Raw genomic sequence first — 27,309 nt, forward strand, 5'->3', positions numbered from 1 at the left:
TAAGCAGGTTTGTAACTTCATTGCACATTTTTACTAACCCTCTAAAAACCCAAGGAAAGATATTCTGCTAGATAAAATGTAGCTAAATAAAAACAAAAAATGGAATTTCTTCACTGTCTTGTGTTCACTTCTGACTTTACTAATAATTTGCTACTAACTTGTTACTTAAAACAATGAAACCAGTAAATCTTGGTTGAAAAGTGTGATGCTAAATAAAGTAGCATCAGTGCCTATTGAAAGATGAAGTGTCATTTTCCTCTACAAGTATCACCAGGAAATCAAATAGTTTAATAAATAATGCTTTGGTTACTGTGTTCATTACATGACACCTAAGCATAGGATTTACTGCTCACCATGATAGAATCTTCGGTTTCTGTAACTATACTTTGTTTTATGTGGATGAGTAGTTAGCCCATCGCACAACCCTTAACCTGGAGGACAAGGGCACAACGTTTGGTCTGGCCCCTACCCCCACAGATCTGTCCGACTTGGTTAGACCTGCCAGGAGCACTAGGCTCCCGCCGGCATAGTTCTGGGGGTCGCTGTGGCACTCAAGCCATCCCACCACTTCAAGGCGGTGATTTTGAAATTGAGGTGACAGGACAAAGTGCCGAACATAGAATTATGGAGAAAAGCAAGGCAGGAGCCTATAAATGTGCAAATAAGGAGGAAGTGGCAATGGGTGGGACACACATTGCGAAAGGCTCACCCAAATGTGACACGCCAAGCGCTTGAGTGGAACCCCCAAGGAAAGCGGAAGAGAGGGCACCCAAGACAAACCTGGGAACAGAGTCTTTTCAAAGAGCTGAAGCCAACAAGGATGTCTTGCGAGATGGCAAAATTAATAGCCGGGGATCGGATGAAATGGAAGGAAATGGTGGAGGCCCTATGTTCCATAAGGAGCAAAGAGGACTAAGTAAGTTAGTCATGATAGAATCTGCACAAATGTGAAGATCCATGTAAAATATATACCTGGTAGTGTATTGCTCCAAGAGAATATACACAACATACATACAGGTAATGTGATAAATGGTAATAAGCATCAAATGATTAAGTCGTTTCAGGAAACAAAAAGTCTAAGGCAATAAAAAATGTTATACTTGTTTAATGATATAACTGTAATACAAATATTTACAATCTGCTAGTTTAATAAAAGTTGTCTGTAATTGACTTGCAAATTTTCCCACAAAAATTTTTTGATCAATTCCTGTGGATATAGTTTAATAAGAAAAAATATAATTCAACAACTAATGATCAATTGTAAATTGTTATAAAATACAAATTAAACTTAAAAACAGCATATTGCTAACCAACAATCCCTCTAAGCTGCGCAGTTGCACGGCAGCGCAGTACTTTTGAGCTGCCGCGCAGTCATTTTGTGAAATACATAAAAGCTTGTATAAAACTTTTATAACAAAGCGCACACAAAAATAAACATTGCACACTTGCTTTCCCCCTTAGAGGGAACATTGTTGCTAACAAATCTGAAACTCATTTAACTGTAATAAAACACCAATACAACTCAACAAAAATTTAAAATATGGTTGACAAACCTGATGACTATGTTGTTTGGATAAAGCTGGTCTTTGACAAAATCTTCTCAACTTTTTCACTAGTTGAGTTTGTGTTGCGTACAGGCATTCTTCTGCAAAACAAAAAATAGACATGGTTTCAATTAACACAGACACTCCTCTAAACCTGTGATTAGAAATACTTGTGTTGAATAGAGACTCTTCTAAAAACAAAAAATTTGTCAGAGACATGGAAAAATTCAAGCATGTTAAGCCATTTCTTTAATGCTAAACAAAAAACTTCTATTATAAAAATTATTAAAAATAAAAGCCCAAAGAGATGAAACTTTCAATATGCCATTTGTATTTGTTTCATCAGGACCAACAATTTATTGTACACCACCTATAGGTCACAGGACAGAATACACCATTGTGTGTGTACCACCCCCCCCCCCCCCCCACCCCAACAAGACCATTAAACTTTAAGAAACAAACATGTTTATAATTACCTGGATAAATCTCAGGATAAACGAGCCTTTTGGGACACAGAGGGTAACAACCATGACTGACAGCTTCTAACCTGAAATTTTTATATAAAAATACTTTAATGTGTTTTTTTCAAATTGGTGTAATAAATATTCACTATATAGTACCATTAAACATAAAAAATATTGAATGAAATATAAATTCATTTAAAAATACATTTTTTATCACAATAACACAAAACCTAGTTTAAAATGCCTTTACAATAAAAAGAACACAAAATTGAATATGAAACATAAAATTTAGTAAAAAAATGTCTTTACAATAAAAAAAAATCTAATTTAAAAAAACTATTAAAATTATGTAAATATAAAATATTGTAATAAAACCCTTACATGCTGACACCAAAAAACTCATGTTGAGCCGTAGACACGACCACATCTGCTGCATCTAGAACCTTCAGGTAGTCCTCTCTGGACTGGTAGCCCCAAGCAACAATCCTGCCAGTCAGCAGGGGCTTGCATGTGCTGAAGACTTCTGGCACCTCGGAGAAAGTCTCTCCTATCACCGACACACAGAAGTCGTGGCCTTCACCTTGTAGCTGTAGTAGGGCATCAAAAAAACTTTTGGGATCCTTATCATGTTCCCTGGAAGAAAAATAGGGTATAAATTTAGCTATATTAGTACAAATAAATTTGTGCTCTCAGTTTAACTAAGTGAGTATTACTAAGCACTGTCCTACACTTTATACATGTGAATTAGCAAACAAAACTTCACAGAAAAGTGTGTTTTAAGAAGCCAGAAAGTTTGTGAGTAAAGAATTTTTAAAATAAATAAACTATAAAACTATGTGGTCTAACTGCAATAGAAATAGCTTATCATTTTTATCTTTTCTTCAATACAATATAAAAACAGTTTCAGAGATCCTTCTATAGCTGAGAGAGTGTAACCAAATAATCAGAGTACAACCCTAATTATAAAAAATATCACAAGGTGGTAGTTTAAAAAGCAAAACTGTAAACTTAAAGGTCAAAAGAAAGCTTTAAAAAATGAAATCAACAAAATATCCAAGACATTTTAATGTAAAAGCAAGGTGAAGAAGTGAAGAAGACTAACACTACTAACAGTTCAATATAAAACAAAATAAAAATTCAACTAACCATCTGTGAGGCCAAACAATATGTAAAACATGTCCATCCTTTTTAAGCTGTTTACTTGGACTTGGTAAAGATGTAGAATCAGAATTTAAATTCTCATTGTCTGAATTTGCACTTGATTTTTCCATGTCAATTATCTCCCCTACAGTTCTATTATTACCTTTAAGTTCTGAATGACTTTTATCTTCTGTCTGTAGAAAATATGCAGCTTTGTCATTCTCAGCAAATGCACAGCTTTTGTCCACATTTGGTATTAACAAAGGAAAGTATAGAACTTGACACTTTGGCCGTATTTGAGCTTCCAGATTTTTTGGGCGATGATCAGGAATAAGTTTTAAATGTGAAGAAATGGACTTCAAGAAAGACTCCATGTTGAATGAAGAATTGAAAACATTTATATCTGCAACCAAACTATTTTTGTATTTTTTAAAAAACTGAAAAAAGTTAGTTACATAATCACTATTATTAAAATTAAAACATTGCAAAATTTTGTAATGTTAATAGAATAAGATAAAAGATACTCTGTAAACAGGAATTTTCTCATAACTACCTTGTGAGAATCTGGTTGTATCCATATTGAAAATCCCTTTCTTGTTTTTGTTGAACTGGATAAATCAGTTGATTTTCATGGAAGTATATTATTTTTCTAACAGAGGCGAGGTCTGGGCGAAGAGATATGAGCTCAGCAAGGTTTATTACTGAACTTGCAAATAAAACTCTGTTGAAATAAAACACTTAGGGCCTAATGGTGAATACATTATGGATTCTTTATTTCAACCATTTATCAAAAGAAGGAATAAATTAACAAGTGCCAATCATATCAATTAAAGCCCATTGCAAAGCCATAAGGTAATTGACAATTGAGTTTTGCATCTCCTACCAGCCAGACTAGTGCTGGGTGGTGGGGGGGGGGGGGGGGAAGCTTCTGCCGAGTAGTCACTTAAAAAAATTAAGTTAAGCCTATAGGCCTAGTTATTACTATTAAGTTCTAGGCTTATTTAATATTTATTATTTATAATATATATTTTTATTAATTACAAGTCAATTAGACAAGAATCTGCTAATAAAAAGCGCACACCTGTACTGGGAATAAGGAATGGTCTGACTGAAATAAAGTGCTGAAGTTCGTGCTCGCCACTGCCACTTTTTTGCTGGAAGGGAACAAATTTCGCATCTGGGTCCTATCTCCGTATCTGCTTCAAGAATGTTTATAAGCTGCTGGTGTGAACCGCCATTAAATGGTTCTATGATAAGAATATCCTTCATTTTTTTCTAGCTTTTCTAACAATACGAATTTAGAACATAGAAGTCTAGATAATAGATCTAGATATCTAGATCTAGATTCTAGACTTTCTAGACTCTATATCTATGTCCGACTACTAGAATATAATTTTCTTTAGAAATTTAGAGTGGCTTCCCTTAAACGACGATCCGTGAAGCCAGATAATATTATTGAAAAGTAACCAAATATAGTCTGTTCAATTATTTACTAGATCAATTTAATGTTCACGTTTCTCGGGCGAGATATATATTATGCAATACAAAATACAATTCACAACTTAAAACAGTATTTTAAATAGTTTGTCACCAGAAAATGTGCAGAAAATATTTGCATATGACGTATAGACCATTTGCTGAATGGAATACACAGTGATAGAAATCAATAAACTGTGCCACAGAAAAAATGTATCTATAAAGCTCCTTATAAGGTAACTATTTGTGTCACTTATAAAAATAGTACATCAGAAATTCCCATTATTACATGTGACAAACTAGTGAAGGAAAAGGAGGGGTGAGGTGTATTTAAAAATGTTTAAAAATAAAGCTATGGAAAAACATAGCTAAAAGTTTGTATAATCTAAACTAACTTTGGCCTTTTACTTAACTTGATCGCACCATTTTAAAATATCGACCCAAATGAAAATCTAACAAAACATACCAGCAAAAAGAAATATATTTTTAAAAATCGATCTGTAATACACAACCTAACAAGGTATAGATCTTTATGTGACGTAATGGTGTATGCACACTAATCCTAGGCCTATTTGTTTTTTTCAAAAAGCCCAGAATGCCTTAAAAGGCAATGATGGTTATTGCAGTGTGCAGTTCTATATATGGGTTCTTAGTAAATTCTAATACAACACGACGATTTAATGATTGAAAGCATTCTTTAATGCCACTGCCTATACTGCAGCAGACATTCTAATTCTTCTGCTAGAGACGGTAAGCGTTTTTCACATAACGTTTCGTTTTGCATCGACTATACCCTCTGTGTTTAGCAATTGTTAAAACGGATTAAAATGAATATCGTATTTAGAATTAATAATTCGTAACTGCTGGCACGGGTTAAAAACATGTTCTCTAACTATATTGTTTATGTGAATTTTTACATCGAAATATATAACGAATTGTAGGATATATAGGCCTATATATATATATATATATATATATATATATATATATATATATATATATATATATATATATATATATATATATATATATATATGCGTGTGTGTGTGTATTTAAATATACATAATGTATAGGTCTATATATATATATATATATATATATATATATATATATATATATATATATATATACATATATATATATATATGTGTGTGTGTGTGTGTGTGTGTGTGTGTGTGTGTGTGTGTGTGTGTGTGTGTGTGCGTGTGTGCGTGTATACTTTTAACATTTTATAAATACAAGCTTACTTACCCAGTGTGTATGTGTGTGTGCGTGCGTGTTTGAGAGAGAGAGAGAGAGGGATAGAGAGAGAGAATTATTTCAACAATAAATTCCGTTCCATGGTCCGTAATGATTGGTCCATTTTTACCAGGACTTCTTAGTTCTATAAATAAACACACACGGTGTACCGAGGCAATTAGCTACCCCATACCTGGCACTAGATGCTCTAGCCCTGGCCTTATTTCTAAACAAAACATCGACAGGGCAAAAAGTGTGCTTGAAATCCAATTGCTATACTGTCTTTACCTATAAAAACCATGCCAACTAATGTCAGAAAATTTATTTGCTGATTAACGTTTGATTATAGTAACAGATCATGAAAGAAATGGAGCTTCTCCCACACTGGCAGAACTGTGATGACATCATCAAGAGTAACCAAACGATGCTTGACCACCAATATGCCTGCGACATCCACTTCAAGCTGGGAAAGGACGGGCTACGTCAGGGGGCGCACCGTTACATTCTGATTAGCAGAAGTCCTGTGTTTGACGCCATGCTGCAGTCTCCCTTGCAAGAAAACGGCCAAGATGGATGTGACGTCACCATACCTGACATAGAACCCCAAACGTTTCTTCTATTTCTGAGGTAGAGTAAAAACATCTTGTCTAGCTTTACCTTTCTAAAATCAAAGTTATTAAAGTATAAATATAAATAGCTAATTTTGTCACAAGTTGTGTAAAAAATATTTCTTTTGATAAAATGTTACATTTAAAACTTAGCCTTTTTTGTATTCGTTTCACTGAAAGAATATTGAACAATGAAAAACATACTGATGAGCTTTTAAACATCCTAGCCAATATACTGATATTTACCAAAATTATTTTATGGAACAACTTTTTATGCTTTGACGATGTTGGATCCCCAAGCACAGAAAATTGCTTTAAACAACCTTTCTATTTTTTTTTTCTAATTTTATAGAATTGTATTCACCATTAAAGTAACCAGTAACCTGACTTTAGCCTGTAACCTTACTTGCAGATACCTTTACTGTGGTGACGTCAGCCTCTCTGCAGACTCCGTTATCCCCCTCCTGTACTGTGCCAAGAAATACTCAACCAGCGGCTTATCCAAGAAGTGTCTGTCGTTTGTAGAAGACAACCTTGACCCACAGAATGCCTGCGCCTTGTTGGAACAGGTAGGTCATTAATTTTTAACATATACACACGATAATTTATTAGTGCCACGTTTATTATCGTTATTAAAAAGATTGATCCATCAAAAGAAATTCTAAGTTTTTTTTTTAATAGAGCCTACACATAATTAACCTGAGATGTAGTTAAGATACTATTATTTTGAAACCAAAATCATCAAGATAAATTGACAGTGTTTATAGCAAATAAACCATACATTTTTAGAAAAGTCAAATTGGCAAGCAAGCGTATTCTCTAGATTTCGACTTATATTCCCAAATCAAATAAATTAATACAACAATAATTCAGAAGTCATAAGTTATTTACAGGCTTACTTCATTGGTTGGCATCAATAATATGCTTTCCCCGTTCCAACTTAGGCCCACTTCTTCGACGAGCGTGAATTCCACGAGAAAGTTCTGGCTGTTATACTGAGGAGAGCCCAGGAGGTCCTGGCGAGTGATGACGTCAGTCAACTGTGTGAGAGCTGCCTGGCTGCGATCGTAGCTCACGATAACCTGATGGCCGGCGTGAGTGGTTTGTGTTCTCTTATGATGGAAGTACCAACTTTCAGCATAAACAATGATGAACTACCCCTCGGTCTCCGTTCCCTTGTTGTATTCAATAAAAAGACAAACTAACTTTGGGAAACTATGTTTTTTACATATATTTTCTATCGCAGGAAGAGTTGGTTCTGAACGCTTGCATACGATGGGCTAAAGCAGAATGTAGAAGACGTGGTTTGGCTGAAACTGATGAAAACTGTAGAATTATGCTTGGGAGTACACTTTACAAGGTAATGCTAACACCGCCCCAAAATATACAATAAGTAAAAATATTAAATTATATATATATATATATATATATATATATATATATATATATATATATATATATATATATATATATATATATATATATATATATATATATATATATATATATATATATAACAGATTCGATTTCCTCTTCTGACTCCGTCGGTATTTGTCAACGAAATATCTCAAGGTCATCTTCTTTCGGAGGAAGAGAAAGTGGACGTAATGGGACCCTTCATTGTATCCACAAGGTAAAGATGTCTGCCTCTCTCTGTACAGTACACATCATAAATCTTGCACTATCAGACAGGAAGGTTCGATTAGAAAAATAAATACAGCATGTGCAGGTCAATGTGCCACTCCTATCGTTAATCGTTTTTTGTAGCTCGCCATCGCAAAGAGAATTTATAATTTATTGTTCCATCAACCTTTCCTGACTGAAACTGTATCTGGCTCACTTTAAGAAATCTCCAGTGCCTTGAAAGAATTACTATTCAACATTTCTATGACGTGTCATGTCTAGTTGGAAAATTACTTTAGTTGTCGATGGTTCTAGCTCTTAAGATTTGGTAACTATGGTTATATATATATATATATATATATATATATATATATATATATATATATATATATATATATATATATATATATACTAGCTGCATCCCGTGCTCCGCCACGGTAAATCTTTTTTAAATGTACCAACTTGGGAACAGAACAAAACTAAACACAACACAAACGAACGCAAAAAAAAAAGCAAAAAAAAAAAAAACGAAAAAACAAACACAACACTCATAACATAAACACAATCTAAATGCAATCATAAAGGCATATTGCTCACAGTCTAGCCTGTAGCGCCAAATCGCGCCCTTTCCGGTGATTTGCACCCCCTCAAACTTTCGATTTCCACCCCCCCCCTCGCAAATTTTTTCCAACCCACTTTGGCGCCCCCTAAGGTCGGCACCCGGGGACATATGCCCAACCCCCTCGCTACGCCTCTCCTATAAAACCCGAAAGATAGAATAATAATTAGAAAACAGTATAAATAATAGGCAGTATCTATAATATATACAATATCTCACTTTATCCATTCACGCATTTTTTTCCAGTACTTTAAATTTTAAAAAATGTACAATAGTTTCATAACTAAAACCATTGCGCACCTAATGAACGTGATGACACGTCTATAATAGTGCTGAATAGTTGATTAAAAATTATAAGTAATAAACAGTAGGGCCTACATTCAGTGAATAAAATAAATAAAAGATTGCCTTTTATCAATCCATGCTAATTATAATTTTCTAACAATAATTTCCTCTTATACATCCGAATAATTTGCATTCACATTTTGCTAATTATATTATTGCAACACTAATTCCTTCTATGACGAACGTATATTTGCATTCACATTTTTTATTAGCGTGAGTTTAATGTATTTTTAAATTACCTCCTTTGTCAAAATTAGAAAAGAGTTAAATTAATTTGATTTTTCTACCGTACTGTTATTATGTTATTAAAATGTATCCACTTTTTCTAGGAATATAAACGAAAATGATATTTGACATTGATCCTTTTAATATGTTTTAGCAATGAGCGTGTATTTAATATTTTCTTTAAGTTATGCAAAAGAGTAAACACAGTGGCAATTATAAAATAGCTCTATGTCGTTATATAAACAAACCCTACTCTATTACTTGTAATAAGACACTGCGGTGCACTGAAAAGCACAGTATGGTGCGTTGTTTACTTTTATGGTTCCAAAAGCTATAGCGATGACAGAAGGAAGGAAGGAAGGAAGGACTGACACACGCTCAGCCCGCTTATATTATAGACTAGCTGCATCCCGTGCTCCGCCACGGTAAATCTTTTTTAAATGTACCAACTTGGGAACAGGACAAAACTAAACACAACACAAACGAACGCAAAAAAAAACACAAACGAAAAAACAAAAGACACTCATAACATAAATACAATTTAAATGCAATCATAAAGGCATATTGCTCACAGTCTAGCCCGTAGCGCCTATTCGCGCCCTTTCCGGTGATTTGCATCCCCTTCAAACTTTCGATTTGCACCCCTGTCCCCCCCCCCCGCCCTAAAACTTTCGATTTCCACCCCCCCCCCCCCTCGCATATTTTTTTCCAACCAACTTTGGTGCCCCCTAAGGTCGGCACTCGGGGACACAACCCCCCCCCCCCCCTCGCTACGCCTCTCCTATAAAACCCCTAGCTTGTCCGCAAACCGAAAGATAGAATAATAATTAGTAAACAGTATAAATAATAGGCAGTATTTAAAATATCCGTGTTTTACCTAGAATATTTCACTTTATCCATTCACGCATTTTTTTCCAGTTCTTTAAATTTTAATAAACCGGGAGTGATCTCCCCTAAACTTTCTCGAATATTCTTATATAAAATAACAGGGGATGGGAACTCGGGCTATAGACTTCTAGACATGATTTTTAATCCATTTTAAATACTTAAAGTTTTAAAAATAGAATAAAATCTCGTAGACAAATTAATTGCACACCAAGTGAACGCGAATAAAAAAGCGCATAATAGTGCGCAATATTATTAGTACTTTTAAAATTTACATTAGTTTTTTGAGAAATCGGAAGTAGCGTAAATAAGTACTTCCGGTCAACGAAAAATTCTCAAAATTTGACAGAAGGTAGAGAATTAGATCTTTTACTTACATATCAAATTTCATTTATCTATCTGAAATAGTACTCAAGTTATAGGCTTTTAAAAAATTCAAAGTAGAAAAAGTACCACTTCCGGTTATCCGAAATCGCTCAAAAGTTGATACGGATCTACGATTTTGATAAAATACTTGTATATGAAATTTCATCAACCTAGCTGTAACGGTACTGAAGTTATCGTGTTTACACACGGACACACACACACACACACACACACACACACAGACACACAGACATACGGACAAGATTGCAAAATTATGTTTTTCCGTATCAGTGAGATGTAAAACGTCGAGATTTGCAAAAATCTCGATTATTTTTTTTGCACGATTACAAGACTTTCTCTATACTTCGTATATACGAGAAAGTAAAAATGTACAATAAAGTTTCATAACTAAAACCATTGCGCACCTAATGAACGTGATGACGCGTCTATAATAGTGCTGAATAGTTGATTAAAAATTATAAGTAATAAACAGTAGGGCCTACATTTAGTGAATAAAATAAATAAAAGATTGCCTTTTATCAATCCATGCTAATTATAATTTTCTAACAATAATTTCCTCTTACACATCCACATAATTTGCATTCACATTTTGCTAATTATATTATTGAAACACTAATTCCTTCTATGACGAACGTATATTTGCATTCACATTTTTTATTAGCGTGAGTTTAATGTATTTTCAAATTACCTCCTTTGTCAAAATTAGAAAAAAAGAGTTAAATTAATTTGATTTTTCTACCATACGGTTATTACGTTATTAAAATGTATCCACTTTTTCTAGGAATATTAACGAAAACTATATTTGACATTGATCCTTTTAATATGTTTTAGCAATGTGCGTGTATTTAATATTCTCTTTACGTTATGCAAAATTGTACAAACAGTGGAAATTATAAAATAGCTCTATGCCGCTATATAAACAAACCCTACTCTAATACTTATAATAAGACACTGCGGTGCACTGAAAAGCACAGCATGGTGCGTAGTTTACTTTTATAGTCCCAAAATCTATAGCGATGACGGACGGAAGGAAGGAAGGACAGACACAGCCTGCTTATATTATAGATATATATATACTAGCTGCATCCCGTGCTCCGCCACGGTAAATCTTTTTTAAATGTACCAACTTTGGAACAGAACAAAACAAACAAAAACAACACAAACACAAAAAACACAACCACAACCACAACACAACCACAACACAACCACAACACAACCACAACTTTAACACAGCCACAACACAACCACAACACAACCACAACACAACCAAAAAACAACCACAACACAACCACAACAAAACCACAACATAACCACAACACAACCACAACCACAAACAAAACACAACCACAACACAACCACAACTACAACACAACCACAACCACAACACAACCACAACAAAAACACAACCACAACACAACCACAACACAACCAAAAATCAACCACAACACAACCAAAAAACAACCACAACACAACCAAAAAACAACCACAACACAACCACAACACAACCAAAAAAAAAAAACAACACAACCACAACATTAGAATCACCACCAAACAACACGCTTTTTTAGGCGTCCGCGCCCAAAGAGAGCCTTTCCGACATTAAAAATTTAAGTCACATAAATAGATCCTACTCAATAACTTATAATAAAACAATGCGATGCAAATGAATGTACGGCAAGTGGTGTTTACTTTTATGGTTCTAAGAAAACACATTGGCAATGTAATTAGAATTACCACCGAAAAACACGCTTTTCCCAGGCGTCCGCGCCTAGAGAGAGTCTTTCCAGCATTCTCTATACTATAATTATAAAATTTCACCATCTGTTAACACCAAAAAACAAAAACAAAAAATAGTGATTTTGAGAAATCATAGACTAATTAGAAAATAATATAAATAATCTTAACATTTTTCTCTTTTAATTATGAACCTTAACATAGACTAATCAATGCGGTAGTAATAAAAAAAAGATTAACTTAAATTATTGTTGAGTTAAATATATTTTCAAATTACCTCCCTTGAAAAAATTACCACACAAAAAAAAGTTGAATTAATTAGTTTTTTCGACCTACTTTTATGGAAATGTATCCATTTTTTCTAGGAATATAAACTAAAATGATATTTGACATTGATTTTTTTAATATGTTTTAGCAATGTGCGAATATTTAATATTTTCATAACGTTATGCAAAAAAGTAAACACAGTGGCATTTATAAAATAGCTCTATGCCGTTATATAAACAAACCCTACTCTATTACTTTTAATAAGACACTGCGGTGCACTGAAAAGCACAGCATGGTGCGAATGATTACTTTTATGGTTCCAAAAGCTATAGCGATGACGGAAGGAAGGACTGACACACTACTTGCCCGATTATATTATAGATATATATACTAGCTGCATCCCGTGCTCCGCCACGGTAAATCTTTTTTAAATGTACCAACTTGGGAACAGAACAAAACTAAACACAACACAAACGAACGCAAAAAAAAAAACGAAAAAACAAACAACACTCATAACATAAACACAATTTAAATGCAATCATAAAGGCATATTGCTCACAGTCTAACCCGTAGCGCCAAATCGCGCCCTTTCCGGTAATTTGCACCCCCTCAAACTTTCAATTTGCACCCCTGTTCCCCCCCCCCCTCACTAAAACTTTCGATTTCCACCACACCCCCCCCCCCCCCCGCTCGCATATTTTTTCCAACCCACTTTGGCGCCCCCTAAGGTCGGCACCCGGGGACATATGCCCCCCCCCCCCCCCTCGCTACGCCTCTCCTATAAAACCCGAAAGATAGAATAATAATTAGAAAACAGTATAAATAATAGGCAGTATCTATAATATCCGTGTTTTACCTACAATATTTCACTTTATCCATTCACGCATTTTTTTCCAGTACTTTAAATTTTAAAAATTTACAATAGAGTTTCATAACTAAAACCATTGCGCACCTAATGAACGTGATGACGCGTCTGAATAGTTGATTAAAAATTATAAGTAATAAACAGTAGGGCCTACATTCAGCGAATAAAATAAATAAAAGATTGCCTTTTATCAATCCATGCTAATTATAATTTTCTAACAATAATTTCCTCTTACACATCCATATAATTTGCATTCACATTTTGCTAATTATATTATTGCAACACTAATTCCTTCTATGACGAACGTATATTTGCATTCACATTTTTTATTAGCGTGAGTTTAATGTATTTTTAAATTACCTCCTTTGTCAAAAGTAGAAAAGAGTTAAATTCATTTGATTTTTCTAACCTACAGTTATTATGTTATTAAAATGTATCCACTTTTTGTAGGAATATTAACGAAAACTATATTTGACATTGATCCTTTTAATATGTTTTAGCAATGTGCGTGTATTTAATATTCTCTTTACGTTATGCAAAATTGTACAAACAGTGGAAATTATAAAATAGCTCTATGCCGCTATATAAACAAACCCTACTCTATTACTTATAATAAGACACTGCGGTGCACTGAAAAGCACAGCATGGTGCGTAGTTTACTTTTATAGTCCCAAAATCTATAGCGATGACGGACGGAAGGAAGGAAGGAAGGACAGACACAGCCCGCTTATATTATAGATATATATATATATATATACTAGCTGCATCCCGTGCTCCGCCACGGTAAATCTTTTTTAAATGTACCAGCTTGGGAACAGAACAAAACTAAACACAACACAAACGAACGCAAAAAACAAACAAACGAAAAAACAAACATAACACTCATAACATAAACACATCATAAATGCAATCATAAAGGCATATTGCTCACAGTCTAGCCCGTAGCGCCAAATCGCGCCCTTTCCGAGCGCCGCCGAACGCGTCTGACAGAGTGAATGACTATAAAACAGAGGCGTAGCGACCCTTTCCGGCGACCGGGGAAAAATTTTCGATTTGACTCCCCCCCCCCCCCCCCCCCCCCCCTCAAACTTACGATTTGCACCCCCTCTCCTCAAAATTTCAATTTCCACCGCACCCCCTTAAACTTTCGATTTTCACCCCCCCCCCCCCACCACACCCCCCCCCCCCCCCCGTTCAGACTTTCGATTTGCACAACTTTTGATTTGAAATTCCCCCCGCTCAAACTGTTGATTTGCACCCCCCCCCCCCTCAAACTTTCGATTTGCACCCTCCCACCGCCCTCAAACTTTCGATTTCAACCACCCCCCCGCAATTTTTTTCCAACCCACTTTGGCGCCCCCTTAGGTCGGCAACCGGGGACATATATCCCCCCCCCCCTCTCTACGCCTCTCCTATAAAACCCCCAGCAGTATTTAAAATATCCGTGTTTTACCTACCATATTATATCACTTTATCAATTCACGCATTTTTTTCCCAGTACTTTAAATTTTAAAAATTTACAATAGAGTTTGCTAACTAAAACCATTTCGCACCAAATGAACGTGATGACGCGTCTATAATAGTGCTTAATAGTTGATTAAAAATTATAAGTAGTAAACATTACATTCAGTGAATAAAATAAATAAAAAATAGCCTTTTATCAATCAATGCTAATTATAATATTCCAACAATAATGTACTCTTACACGTCTGCATAATTTGCATTCACATTTAGCTAATTATATTATTCCAACAATTATTTCTTCTTGCAGATTCTGCATTCACATTTTTAGCGTGAGTTCAATTTATTTTTAAAATACCTCCCTTGGCAAAATTACTAAACAGTTTGATTAGATTTTTCTAACCTACAGTTATTATGTTATAAAAATGTATCCACTTTTTCTAGGAATATTAACGAAAACGATATTTGACATTGATCCTTTTAATATGTTTTAGCAGTGTGCGTGTATTTAATATTCTCTTTACGTTATGCAAAATTGTACAAACAGTGGAAATTATAAAATAGCTCTTTGCCGCTATATAAACAAACCCTACTCTAATACATATAATAAGACACTGCGGTGCACTGAAAAGCACAGCGTGGTGCGCAATTTACTTTTATAGTCCCAAAATCTATAGCGATGACGGACGGAAGGAAGGACACGCTCAGCCCGCTTATATTATAGATATATATATACTAGCCGTCCCGGCCAGGCCCTGCTCTGGCTTCTGTGAAAAACCTTTCTGTTAAAGACCATTACCTGTGTGTTTAGTAATCATCATAAACCCGGCATTGCCCACCCAAACCACAACCAACCAAAACAACAAAACGCAAACATAACGCTAACACAATTACAAATACAAACGAAAACAAAAACCTAACAACAAACCCAACCACAACCACAAACACAAACACCAATACAAACACAAAGAAAAAAACAAACAAAAAAGCAAACGAAAACAAAAACCTAACAACAAACCCAACCACAAACACCAATACCAACAAAAAAAAAAAACAACGAAAAAGCAAACGAAAACAAACCAAATCCAAACGCAAAACCAACCAAAAACACAAATACAAACCCAAACAAAAAAAACACAAACAAAAACGAAAAAAGAAAGAACAAAAACGAACCAAATTAAAACGCAACCACTAACGCAAACCCACCTAAACACAAAGAAAACACTAACGCGAACATAAAAGCCCGGGGCGGAATCACCTGTTTTAGCTTAATGAACGACTATAGTACCCCAACTTATTCACAGTCTTTTGCACTCACTTAAACGAACGCGCCTGTTTCAATTTAATAAACAATTTTAATACTCCAAGCTTATCCGTAAAATACCTACAACATTTGCACTTGATCAATCCCCGCTAATTATGTAATTATTTTTTTTCCCAACACCAAAACAAAGTAATTAAAAAGTAAATTATTTTCACGGAATGCAATGGTTTTATAAAGGGAAGTAATTGTGTTTTTCCTAAATTATCAAAGGGAAGTAAGTGCTATAGGACTAAATAAGGCATAATTAGAATTTTTGTAAAAGATGATATTTTTTTTAAAACTTGTGTTTAATGAACATGCCGACAATTATTACTATAATTTGAAAAATGAAAATTATTTCCCAACACTTTCAATAGTAATTTTTTAGCTCATAAATTTAGACAAATGCGCACGATAATTTTCTAACTTTTAAATTCGTACAATTCCAACGACATACAAATGCATTACATACAGAACTGAGCTTTATATATTAGTTATATATATATATATATATATATATATATATATATATATATATATATATAACGTAATTATTGTATTATTTACTCCACAGAACAAGTGTATTCTTCCCGTCCACATCACGTTCTATACAACGTCACCAGCGCTTTAACAGGTTTCAGGAGCGGAGCCAGGCTGCTTTCAACAACCGCTCAGGAAACAGTGCCATTACCTTCCAGGTAAAAAAATAACTATTTGCAGACATTATTAGTAAAGTATTTTTTAACAGATTCGGATATTGTTCTCGTTTTTACTTTCTTGTATACGAAGTGCTGATGAAGTATTGTAATAACGCAAAAAAAATCCAAATAGAGATTACCCCAAATCCCAAACCTCACTGAGTCGGAAAACCATAGTTTTGCAATTGTGTCCGTATGTCTGTGTGTGTATGTGTATGTGCGTCTGTGTGTCTCTGACTTGTGTCAAATTTTGAGTAATTTTTTTTCTTTTACCGGAATCGGTACTTTACGCTATTCTATTCATTTTAAAAAGTTTAAGTAATTAAAAATGTATTAAAAATCATGCCTTTATACCAAGTTGCCATCCCCCGTCGTGTTATCTAAGTATATTCGAGATAGTTTAGGGGAGATAATTCCCGCTTAATTTTTTAAAACAATTTTTCGCTAGTAAACGCTAAAAGCACATATTTGGTTTTTAGAAAAATGAAAAAGGATTTAAATGTTTATTTTTTATTGTTTTAAGAGTTTCAAAAGTTCAATGAATTGTGTTGCTTTTATTTCAGATCAACAAAGTAATTTTCATCGAAGGTTTTTCTATCTACGGAGCGTGCAAAGGGACGCAACAGGAGTTACAGATCAAAGGTCAAATCTTTGACCCCAGTGACAACGTTGTCTGCAGTGTTGAGTCCTGTCTTATCACAACCGGAAAACAAGACATATATGACGTCATGTTTGACCAGAGGGTACGTCTGTTCCCAGACGTGGCCTACACTCTGGTGGCCAGCATTCAAGGCCCCCACACGTTTGCTGGCCAACATGGCCGCCTCTCGGCCTTCTGCAACGGGACGGTTTTCGCTTTCAGCCATTCGGAGAAATCCCAGACTGGAACCACGGTCACGCATGGTCAGCTGCCTGGGCTGATATATTCTCTTTTATAATGCTGGTTGGTCATTTGCAGTCAACTTCTTTGTCTAATATATTCCCATTCATAATGCTGGTTGATCATTTGCGTCAACTTCTTTGTCTAATATATTCCCATTCATAATGTTGGTTGGTCATTTGCGGTCAACTTCTTTGTCTAATATATTCCCATTCATAATGCTGGTTGATCATTTGCAGTCAACTTCTTTGTCTAATATATTCCCATTCATAATGCTGGTTGATCATTTGCGTCAACTTCTTTGTCTAATATATTCCCATTCATAATGTTGGTTGGTCATTTGCGGTCAACTTCTTTGTCTAATATATTCCCATTCATAATGCTGGTTGATCATTTGCGTCAACTTCTTTGTCTAATATATTCCTTCGTAGTGCTGGTACGTCAATCCTGGCGAATTACCTACATGTAAAGAACAATTTTCCCCAAATATTCGTGTTAGCGTGTAGGTGTATGTACACATTTCTCGACGAATAAAAGAATTAGGCGCCGTAAAGAGCATATTTTCAATCGTAAGATCGAGTGCTCCTAATATTTCAAGACTGTTTGAGTGTTATTTCATTATCTGAGACTACTTTGTATAATATTGATGTATTTATTGTTAGTAGTAGTTGATGTTTATATTTTTGAATAATAATTACCAAAGTGCTTATTATTTATAGAACACTAGAATGCATTAATTAAAACAATGATTATTAAACAATAACCCCGAATTTGTACCACATAGCTGTTAGAAATTCTTGCAAAGTGAAGAAGTAAAGCTCGCCATATGAATGTTAAAGACTATTGTCAGCGTGGATATATTTTTAAAATGCTGTAATTATTTGTTTAAAAAAAAAAACACAATAACACATTTTAATCACATTTTAAAGTTAATAGGATTCTGTTTGAGTTAAATGCTATTTTAAAGTTAGCAAAAGTTGATTGTATCTTCAACATCAACAAAACAATAATCTGCGTCATTTTAAACCGCAACTGATTAATTGTTTAACTTAAAAGCGAAAAGGTAGGCTAATATGGTATTCTTTATGAGAAATACAAGCCTAGTAGACAAAAAATAACAGCAAACAATGACTTGTTTGCTTTATGGGAATCCTGCATATCTGGGACTACAGTCCACTTGATCCACGAAGTTGGACTAGTTGTTTCAATCCTCCAACATGTAATGCTGTAATTATTTGTAAAAAAAAAAAAAAAACACGCAATAACATATTTTAAAGTTATAATCCTCCAACATAAATTCAATAGGGCTGGTAAGTAGGTCACCAACCAGTTCTATGGGTCATGCAGGTTTTATTGAGCCGTAGAACTGGTTGGTGACCTACTTACCAGCCCTATTAAGAACGCAGAAGAAGAAAAAAGAAGTGACTTGTTTGGACAAAGCCCTTTTGTTTATTTATTTAACAAAACCAACAAGCTGATACAATATCACCCGTGCATACCGTGACCTTGGTCACCTTTACCGTTAAATTTCTCGAGGACTTCGCTCGCCCCCGGGATACCGTCCAATGAGCTGGCGTCTTTCGGGATGACGTCAGGACTGAAGTCGTCCAGCCACTGGTAGTACTGCGAGTCTTTGAAGCAGAAGTCTGTACCGATGAGCTCGTCATCATACGTGGAGTACATGATGTAGAAGTTGCACATTTCGTCGTGGTTGGTTGAGCTGTGAGAGGCGTCAAAAATGGTTTCAGTAACAATATTTGTTGAAATATTACGCTAAAAATAAAATAAAAAATCAGTTGAACTTTCGGTATCAAAAGTTTAATTTAAAAACAAATTTTATAATTATCATTTAAAGTTGTTTAATTAAGTCTCAAAATATAACATGCAAATCAGCCTGCTTTTACTTTTTTCTTTAATTTTCTTCTGCCAATTATATGTACCCTATATCTAAGCAAGATGCCAAATTGTTTCGATTATAAAAAAAAATGTTCCCTTAAAATGGTCCATAGGGCAAGTGAAGTAGAATTCACCTGTTTCTGTGACTTTGGCATATGAAGGGATATTGTGGTACTCACTATGCCCAGCCGCATTTATTTCCTTAACATGAGTCGGGTACCCATCAGAACTAGGTGGACTCAGGGACGTTCTATAGACTTGAACCCGGATTTGAACTCGATACTTTGGGGTTAGCGGTAAACTGATCTTATAGAGTTTATTTAAAATTTAAAAAAAAATCAGTTATCTGCGAGTTGTAAACGTCTGCGAGTTGTAAACGTTTGTTAAAACTCTCAAGCAAATTTACCCAATATTTGTGACAGTGTCCCTGGCCATACTGTTCATGGTGCACCGATGTGCCAGGATGTCGCCTTTTCTTATGTCCATTCCTGGATGTGTAATGTCGTAGAAGGTCTTTTAGACAATTAGACAGAGATGTAGTCATTTGTGAAAGGAAAAAGGGTTTTTATATATTTATTTTTTAAATTATGTTAATTAACAAATAGGATAATTTAGGAATACATTGCGTAAGTTGTGTTCGTGTGATTGTGATGGATATCATCCGACCACACTAACCACACATCAGCACACAGACGCACAATCACACATCAACACAACCACACATCATTAGAACCACACATCAACACCAACACGCACTAGCTCAACCACAGATCAACACAGCAGCACATCAACACAACAACACATCACCACTGCCCCCCACACACACACCTGTGGTAGTTGTGGCGACATACGCCCAATCTCCGTCCACTTGCCGTTACGTATACGGTAACCTGACGTCACTACACCTGCAAAAACGTGACGTCAACAAATATGTACAATTTAAAAAAAATAAAAAAATTTGCCTTTTAATATATTTTACTACACATGAGCTTTTATATATATTTTAAATAGTAGTTAGCACCTTTAACATTATCATAATTAGAAATTTAAATATTTTTTTTTAGTGTTGTTTGTTTTTACCAAGGTTGTGAGCGTGGGTTCGAAACCCGATTGGATAAATTGTGTAATTTCTTCTGTATTCGCATGCTGCCTCCATGTGAAATTCTGGATAGAAAAACAAACGCATGTTACCGTACAAATGAGTTATGTATCAAACACGTGTAAAACTGATGTAAAATTGCCAAACTAATGAGTAAACTATCGAACAACTGTAACGTTACCATACTAATGAGTATAGTATAAAATTCATGTAAAATTACCAGATTAATGAGTAAAGTATCAACTTAATGTAAAATTACCAGACAAACGAGTAAAGAATCAAATTAATGTAAAATTACCAGATTAAAGAGTAAAATATCGAACTGATGTAAAATCACCAGACTAATGAGTAAAACATAAAATCCAAGTGATATTATGTATTTTGTGATCCTTTACGTTATCATTGTTTACATTTTCCCCTCCAGTACACGCAACTTTCTCGTAATCCTCGATAAGGAAATTCATTGGCAACAATATTACCCCCCCCCACACACACACACACACCTTGCCAAATTTAAAAAAAAAAAAGAAAATAATAATAGGTATTAATGATAAAAGACTAGGTTTTGAGATGGATAATTTTAAAAAGTGTGAGATCAATAATAAAAAATTGCGTGATTAAAGCGAGAATACCTTTCAGCTGAGGTGGGATTATCCCCCAGTTACCAAGTACATAGTAGTTTGCCAGTTGCGGAGGTCTGAAATATATGCAGATACATACTTATTGCTTAAAAATGCATTTGATTTTTATATATTTTAAACACAAATATGTTTTTGTCAGAATATCCTAAATTGTGCTTGTCCGTGTGTCGATCGTCCGTCATTTCGGACTTTTTTCTCCAAGGGGTGGGAAGAGGGGAGCATTTGAAACAACTAAGGGGGGCGGACTAAATTTTCCGGGGGAACGGGGACGGGACGACATACTGGTAAAAGTATGTATTTTTATTTTCTAAATACATTCTATTTTGTAGGGGGGGGGGGGTAGAAGAGATATCTGGAAGAAACACTGTGTCCGCGTATGTGTCTTATCTGTGTTAATCCGACCGCTCGCAAGTTCGTCTGTCAGTCTGAATGCCAGTCTGTACACCTGTTGACTGCCCTTTGTAGTTAGGAGTCGTCCATAAGAGACGTCACAATTTTAGTGCAGGGGGGAAGTTGTGTGTGTGTGGGGGGGGGGGGGGCGCTGATTATACATGACACGTGGGAGAGAGGGTACAGACAGTGACTTTTTTTTTTTCACTTGAATTAAAAAGTAATATTTGAAACAGAATTTTAACCTTATTATGCATTGTTAAAAATCTTTTTTTTTGTGTGTGCAAATGCTCAATATGTTTCTAAATTTAATAGAGATCGTTATTACAAAAACAATAATTGCAATTGCAGACTAAGCTGTGACGTCTTATAAGGGGGTGGGGATAGGGCTGAATTTTTAGTGACAATGTGTGGGGGAAAAAATCATTTTAAAATGCTTGACGTTAATGGAAAACCATTTAGACTAGAGGAAATACTTTACATGTTTAAATTATGTGTTAGAGAGGAAATCCGATTCTGAATTCTACAAATCATTATAATAATCTTTACTAAATTTACTTGAATACATATCAAAGTAATATTTTTTATACTTATATCAGAGCATAAGCAGTAAGCTGCTCCCATTTTAACAAGCGTTGATGTGTTTACACGACTTTTGTCTTCTATCTATGTGACATTTACACAGCAGTAGCACAGTTTAGCAGCGAGCTACAACTTCTACATTACATTCAACAAACATAGCCAGGTAATTTTTTCTCACCTTTTGTTGGTAAATTCCAGAGTTATACCAGAGTTGTCGGTTACACCAGCTAAAAATATACCCGATAAATTTTATTTTTTTAAACCTTGAATAGAACATTAAAAAATGTGATAAAAATATATAATTTTGTTTAAAATATGTTTAAAAAAACCTACGAAATAATTCTTTTCCATCACTAAGGTGAACATAATTACTGGCGTTAACTTGGTTGAGCGGTAATTACGTGTATGCTTATAGGTCACCAACCAGTTCTACGGCTCAATAAAACCTGCATGAGCCATAGAACTGGTTGGTGACCTACTTACCAGCCCTATAATGATGGGAAACTTACGAGCGAATTCAGTGGCGTAATGAAGCTGTACGACAAGGTGCGTGATGGTCGTGTTACCTGACACACGGAAACCAACTCCTAGAGAAAAAAAATTGAACGATAAATTCTGAGTGTGATATCACAATTAAGTTTTAGTGGTCGTCCTTAAATTTCGTCACGCTTTTTAAATTACTCCATACCGCCCCCGCCTCCACATTTTCTGAACCCCAACCCACCCCTACCCCCGGTCCCCGTCTCCCTCGTCATACATCGCTCCATAAGCCCAAACCCCCACGCCCTCCCCCGAATAGTGTAGCATCATTTATAAATGACCAATTAAATACTGGAAAAAGCAGTTACTAACAACAATTTTCTTTAGTAATAATATAATTGTTAACTTATACGATTTAGAAAGTCAAGCCAATCGCAAAAAATGTTTATCTTAATTCTACATTAAATTCACAACCTTAGAGAAGTGGAGAATTCATACAAATTGAATAGAAAAATACCGAAAATATATTACAGTTGAGCTTTAAGCAATCAAAAGAAAGTAAAGTAAAAAAAAAAAACAGGCTGACCTTCGGGTAAAGATTTATCTGGCGCATCGAGAGCCCAGGCAAAAAGAATCTCTCGCTCTCCGTCCCTACAGACCGAGTTTTCGTCTTGTCCGTCGCTGTTAAAACAAGCCCTGTGCCAGAACAATTGTTTTAGTTTTTTAGCCAATCTCTACATAGTTTTCTTAACACGATGGTTTAATACACGACGTTCAAACTACAGTTGTTATATTTACATTGTATTTTGTGTTGGTATTGCTCATGTACGTGTTTTGTGTAAATAAACAATTGACTTTGGGATCGCCCATAAATAAAGTCACACTCTTAGAAGGGAGGGGGTCTCAGATTTTTGGAGCAATGTGCGTTGAAGAGAAGGGGTTCAGAAAGTGCAACGTTACATTTTTTTTACATTTTAAACAGAAATGTATGTGTTGCAGTGGAAATGATACCAAATATGTTGCCGGGGAAAGGGTACCAAATATGTTGCCGGGTAAAGGATACCAAATGTGTTGCAGTGGAAAGGATATCAAATCAGAGGCGTAGCGACCCTTCCCGGCGCCCGGGGACAAACTTTCGATTTGCACCCCCCCCCCCTCGAACTTTTCATTTGCACCCCCCTCAAATTTTCGATTTGCACCCCCCCCCCCTCAAACTTTCAATTTGGCGCCCCCCCCCCTTAGGTCGGCGCCCGGGGACATATGTCCCCCCTCACTACGCCTCTGTATCAAATGTATTGCCGGGAAAAGGATACCAAAGGTGTTTCCGAGTAAAGAGTGCCAAATATGCAACAGGTAAAAGAGTATCAAATACGTTGTCAAGCAAAAGGTACCAAATATGTAATCAGGTACAAGGGTACGAGTTATGTCACAGGGGAAGTTATGTCACAGGGGAAGTGTACCAACAATGATGCCGGGATAGAGTTAAAGCAAACATCACTCAAAAATTACCAAGACTCCGCGGTACTGCCGGGCTGGTGGCACCCAAAGACCATCATGTGATGCGCCGTTTCCTTGCTGGCATGGGGTTTAAACCGAACTGTTGTAAAAATTTAAACAAGGTTTGTAGTTTTAGTTTTACAGAGTTAATCCTTTTCTAATGTTTTCCCTACATGCTGCTTTTGCAAAAAAAAAAAAAAAAAAAAAAAAAAAAAAAAAAAAAATTAATTACACGAAAGAAAAACGTGATTTAATTTTTATTTTTAAATTGTATGACTATTACACTAGAATCAAGAGCTATATTTAAATTCGTCCTTATTAAAAATTGTAGAGATAAGACTCTTGCTTCATGAATATGATCCAATGCTATACTTAATTTGTCGCTTTAAAAAAAACTTACTGAGATAAGACTCTTTTGGGTCAAGTTTAACACTTGTACAGATAAGAGCATCTGCCTGTCAGAAAGAAAAAAAAATCAGTTTAACAAATAACACACACTTAGGTAATGATAGGTTAGGACCACAAAAAATACAACTAAAACAATCAGCCTAATACGTTATTGCAAATTAGTTATTTAACATTATATATTTTTATACAAAATACGTCTCTTTTCTTTTTCTTCGGCATGCTATCTTTTTGTATTTATTTTCATAGCCTTTGTCCATTCAATAACAAGCTACAAGGCAGCAGTTGTTTGATTTTGGTGTCTCCTTGATAGGTTGCTGTCCCCAGATTTCGATCCTCATCAGCCCAGAGGTTCGAACTCGGGACTTTTCGATTAAGAACCATGCGCTACTCCACCGACCACGCCGACCCCTTTATTTCTTTCAGAAATTTGTCTCCAGAAGGAGCAGCCACTAGTAAAAGTAGGTTTTCTATATAAATTGTATATTTATTCTTTCTGTCCGACGGTTGGTGGACGTGCTCCGATGCTGTATTTAAGACTGATGTCACCGAACTGATAGTGTCACCAATAGGTAACACTCAGGGATACTGTGTCAACATTCAGTTAGACAACAACTGATACTGTCACCAAATGGTAACACAATGATGGACAGTATCACCACCTCTACTTTGTCACCTTCCAGTATAAGCCACATAGGGAACAACACCTACCACTAACAGGGATAAAGAAATCATCTTGATTGTTACGTCCATAGTAGAATCTACCACATAAATGGGTCATAATAAACTTGTTGGGTAATGTGAATGTAATATGGATAATTTTAATCTATTTAATCTTAAACATTAATCGTCACAAATTATCCAAAAGTAGCGCCTCCATTAACATTACCCCACACAAAAAAAAAACACTCCACATCAACACAACTAAATCTTCTACTCAGCATTTCAGACTGCTAGTGTTTACTGGTCCATCGATTTTATTGTACTCACTAGTTAATTGCTGTGTTGGTGTTGGTAAATAGCAGAGATAAAACAGCACGTCCATAATTAAACATAGATCGAGATAGCGCTGATAAGCGTGGTGTTTACTAGGAAGTGATTGATCCCTTGGCGCTTGGGACATTTTTGTTTCAGACTGCGCCCAAATACAACAATTTTGTTTTATCTAGATCCAGAGTTTCTTCCAGGCATCTCTTCGGGGGGGGGGGGGGGGGGGGGGGGGGGCTTTGCCCCCCCCCCCCCCCCCGAAAATTTTTTACCGCCCCCCCGAACGAAATGAAATTTATATAATTTATATAGAAAATATATACTTTTAACAGTGTCCGCCCCCCCCCCCCCCGAAGAAAGTTTACCGCCCCCCCGAAGATTTCAAGTGCCCCCCCGGAGAAAAAAGTCTGGAAGAAACACTGTCTAGATCTACCTGACATTCGAAATAAATTAAATAACTCCATATGCTTTTTGTACAGCAGTTTATAATTTTTTTAATATGTTCATTTGTGAACATTTTAAACACATAAAAGATGTGTGAGAAAATTTAACATAGTGAATAGGGGCTGTAGGTAAATTGCACGATATTATTTTTCAATGTATACTTTAGATATTTTAGACATTACACTCATCGAAGATGTTTCAATTAAAATTTTCATCACTTTTTACTTATAATTCGATAAGCTGTTAATTGCAGAGTTTCTTCCAGAAATGAAATGAAATTTATATAATTTATATAGAAAATATATACTTTTAACAGTGACCGCCCCCCCCCCCCCCCCGAAGAAAGTTTATCCGCCCCCCCCCCCGAAAATTTCAAGTGCCCCCCCCCCCCCCGGAGAAAAAAGTCTGGAAGAAACACTGGTTAATTGCTGTCTTTCACTCTTAACAAAACACAAAACAGACATGACCTGAGTTGAAAGTATAGATTTCATAGGTTTGGTTAGAACGTTTCATTAATTCAGCAAAATACTTATTTTAATTTTACTCTGTAACAAAATATATTTACCGACTTCAAATGTCCACGAGTACCACTAAATATTATCAAACTTACACCATGTTGTGTCAAAATCTTACCCTATCTGATACGACATCTGGCATCCTGATGGTGATGGAATACTCATCCTCAGTTGGCTCCCCTTGTGTCAAGAACACAATGCCCACTGTCAAACAGACAAGCAACAAAAAACGCGCCATTTTCTTGCAGCGACAAAGCACTAACAAGCTGGCACGAAAGGTTAACAATGACTTCTGTTCTATCACGGCAGACGACGCACCATGTTGATTAAGTCGACGCCCACAGCGAGATTGAAACAGGTGGTCCTATACTCATCACGACTATGGTAGGACAGGACGCAAAAAGTAATCACAACACGTTAATTAGCGTGAAACAATCACAGCTTATATCAGTGTGTTAGATCTTTGTTATTTGTTTGTGAATTTTTTATATTCTTATTTTTTGTCGACCATTTAAACATTAGGGTCTGCGTTAATTAATATTCACAATTGATTTAAATTCTAGGTTTGTTCTATTGTAACGCAAATGTTGGGTTAGAGTGTAGATTAGGT

The 27,309-nt window shown here is 35.4% G+C and overlaps 3 protein-coding genes across 4 annotated transcripts; 1 reads left to right on the forward strand and 2 right to left on the reverse strand.

The window, feature by feature from the left end:
• Nucleotides 1–1,097: 1,097 nt before the first annotated feature.
• On the reverse strand, nt 1,098–4,459 carry LOC131957981 (glycosyltransferase-like domain-containing protein 1). Of its 2 annotated transcripts, XM_059322856.1 has the most exons (7): nt 4,230–4,459; nt 3,702–3,869; nt 3,155–3,562; nt 2,390–2,641; nt 2,021–2,091; nt 1,554–1,645; nt 1,098–1,207 (listed from the first exon to the last, which is right to left on the reverse strand). In XM_059322856.1, exons 1-7 carry the CDS (start codon nt 4,415–4,417, stop codon nt 1,142–1,144), a joined length of 1,245 nt encoding a protein of 414 aa, XP_059178839.1. In that variant the 5' UTR covers nt 4,418–4,459; the 3' UTR covers nt 1,098–1,141. The 2 variants fall into 2 exon arrangements, with proteins under 2 accessions (XP_059178839.1, XP_059178840.1); XM_059322857.1 differs by lacking the exon at nt 4,230–4,459 and having other exon boundaries at nt 3,155–3,551; nt 3,702–3,862.
• A 492-nt stretch (nt 4,460–4,951) lies between these two features.
• Nucleotides 4,952–17,859, forward strand: LOC131958016 (BTB/POZ domain-containing protein 6-A-like). The gene is made up of 8 exons (XM_059322900.1): nt 4,952–5,374; nt 6,213–6,490; nt 6,884–7,040; nt 7,416–7,565; nt 7,718–7,831; nt 7,992–8,104; nt 16,760–16,883; nt 17,447–17,859. The coding sequence occupies exons 2-8, from the start codon at nt 6,222–6,224 to the stop codon at nt 17,819–17,821; spliced, it is 1,302 nt and encodes a 433-aa protein (XP_059178883.1). The 5' UTR covers nt 4,952–5,374; nt 6,213–6,221; the 3' UTR covers nt 17,822–17,859.
• Nucleotides 17,860–19,185: 1,326 nt separating this feature from the next.
• LOC131958006 (peptidylglycine alpha-hydroxylating monooxygenase-like) lies at nt 19,186–27,065 on the reverse strand. The gene is made up of 11 exons (XM_059322883.1): nt 26,818–27,065; nt 24,749–24,803; nt 24,361–24,448; nt 23,438–23,547; nt 22,881–22,958; nt 22,550–22,598; nt 21,391–21,455; nt 20,740–20,823; nt 20,488–20,564; nt 20,066–20,172; nt 19,186–19,483 (listed from the first exon to the last, which is right to left on the reverse strand). Exons 1-11 carry the CDS (start codon nt 26,935–26,937, stop codon nt 19,249–19,251), a joined length of 1,068 nt encoding a protein of 355 aa, XP_059178866.1. The 5' UTR covers nt 26,938–27,065; the 3' UTR covers nt 19,186–19,248.
• Nucleotides 27,066–27,309: the final 244 nt, after the last annotated feature.

Source organism: Physella acuta, unplaced genomic scaffold (genome assembly GCF_028476545.2).
Source record: "Physella acuta isolate Inbredline_101_S28 unplaced genomic scaffold, ASM2847654v3 ptg001283l, whole genome shotgun sequence".
NCBI classification, from domain to species: domain Eukaryota; kingdom Metazoa; phylum Mollusca; class Gastropoda; family Physidae; genus Physella; species Physella acuta.

Coding starts and splice junctions, on each gene's coding strand:
- LOC131958006 (XM_059322883.1), bottom strand. CDS start 26,937: ATGGCGCGTTTTTTGTTGCTTGTCTGTTTGACAGTGGGCATTGTGTTC. Junction 22,959..23,437: donor AGATAAATCTTTACCCGAAG/GTCAGCCTGTTT, acceptor TTTTTTCTCTAG/GAGTTGGTTTCCGTGTGTCA. Junction 22,599..22,880: donor TTACGCCACTGAATTCGCTC/GTAAGTTTCCCA, acceptor GTATATTTTTAG/CTGGTGTAACCGACAACTCT.
- LOC131958016 (XM_059322900.1), top strand. CDS start 6,222: ATGAAAGAAATGGAGCTTCTCCCACACTGGCAGAACTGTGATGACATC. Junction 7,566..7,717: donor ACGATAACCTGATGGCCGGC/GTGAGTGGTTTG, acceptor TTTCTATCGCAG/GAAGAGTTGGTTCTGAACGC. Junction 16,884..17,446: donor ACAGTGCCATTACCTTCCAG/GTAAAAAAATAA, acceptor CTTTTATTTCAG/ATCAACAAAGTAATTTTCAT.
- LOC131957981 (XM_059322856.1), bottom strand. CDS start 4,417: ATGAAGGATATTCTTATCATAGAACCATTTAATGGCGGTTCACACCAG. Junction 1,646..2,020: donor TTATCCTGAGATTTATCCAG/GTAATTATAAAC, acceptor TTTGTTTTGCAG/AAGAATGCCTGTACGCAACA. Junction 1,208..1,553: donor CCAAACAACATAGTCATCAG/GTTTGTCAACCA, acceptor CTATATCCACAG/GAATTGATCAAAAAATTTTT.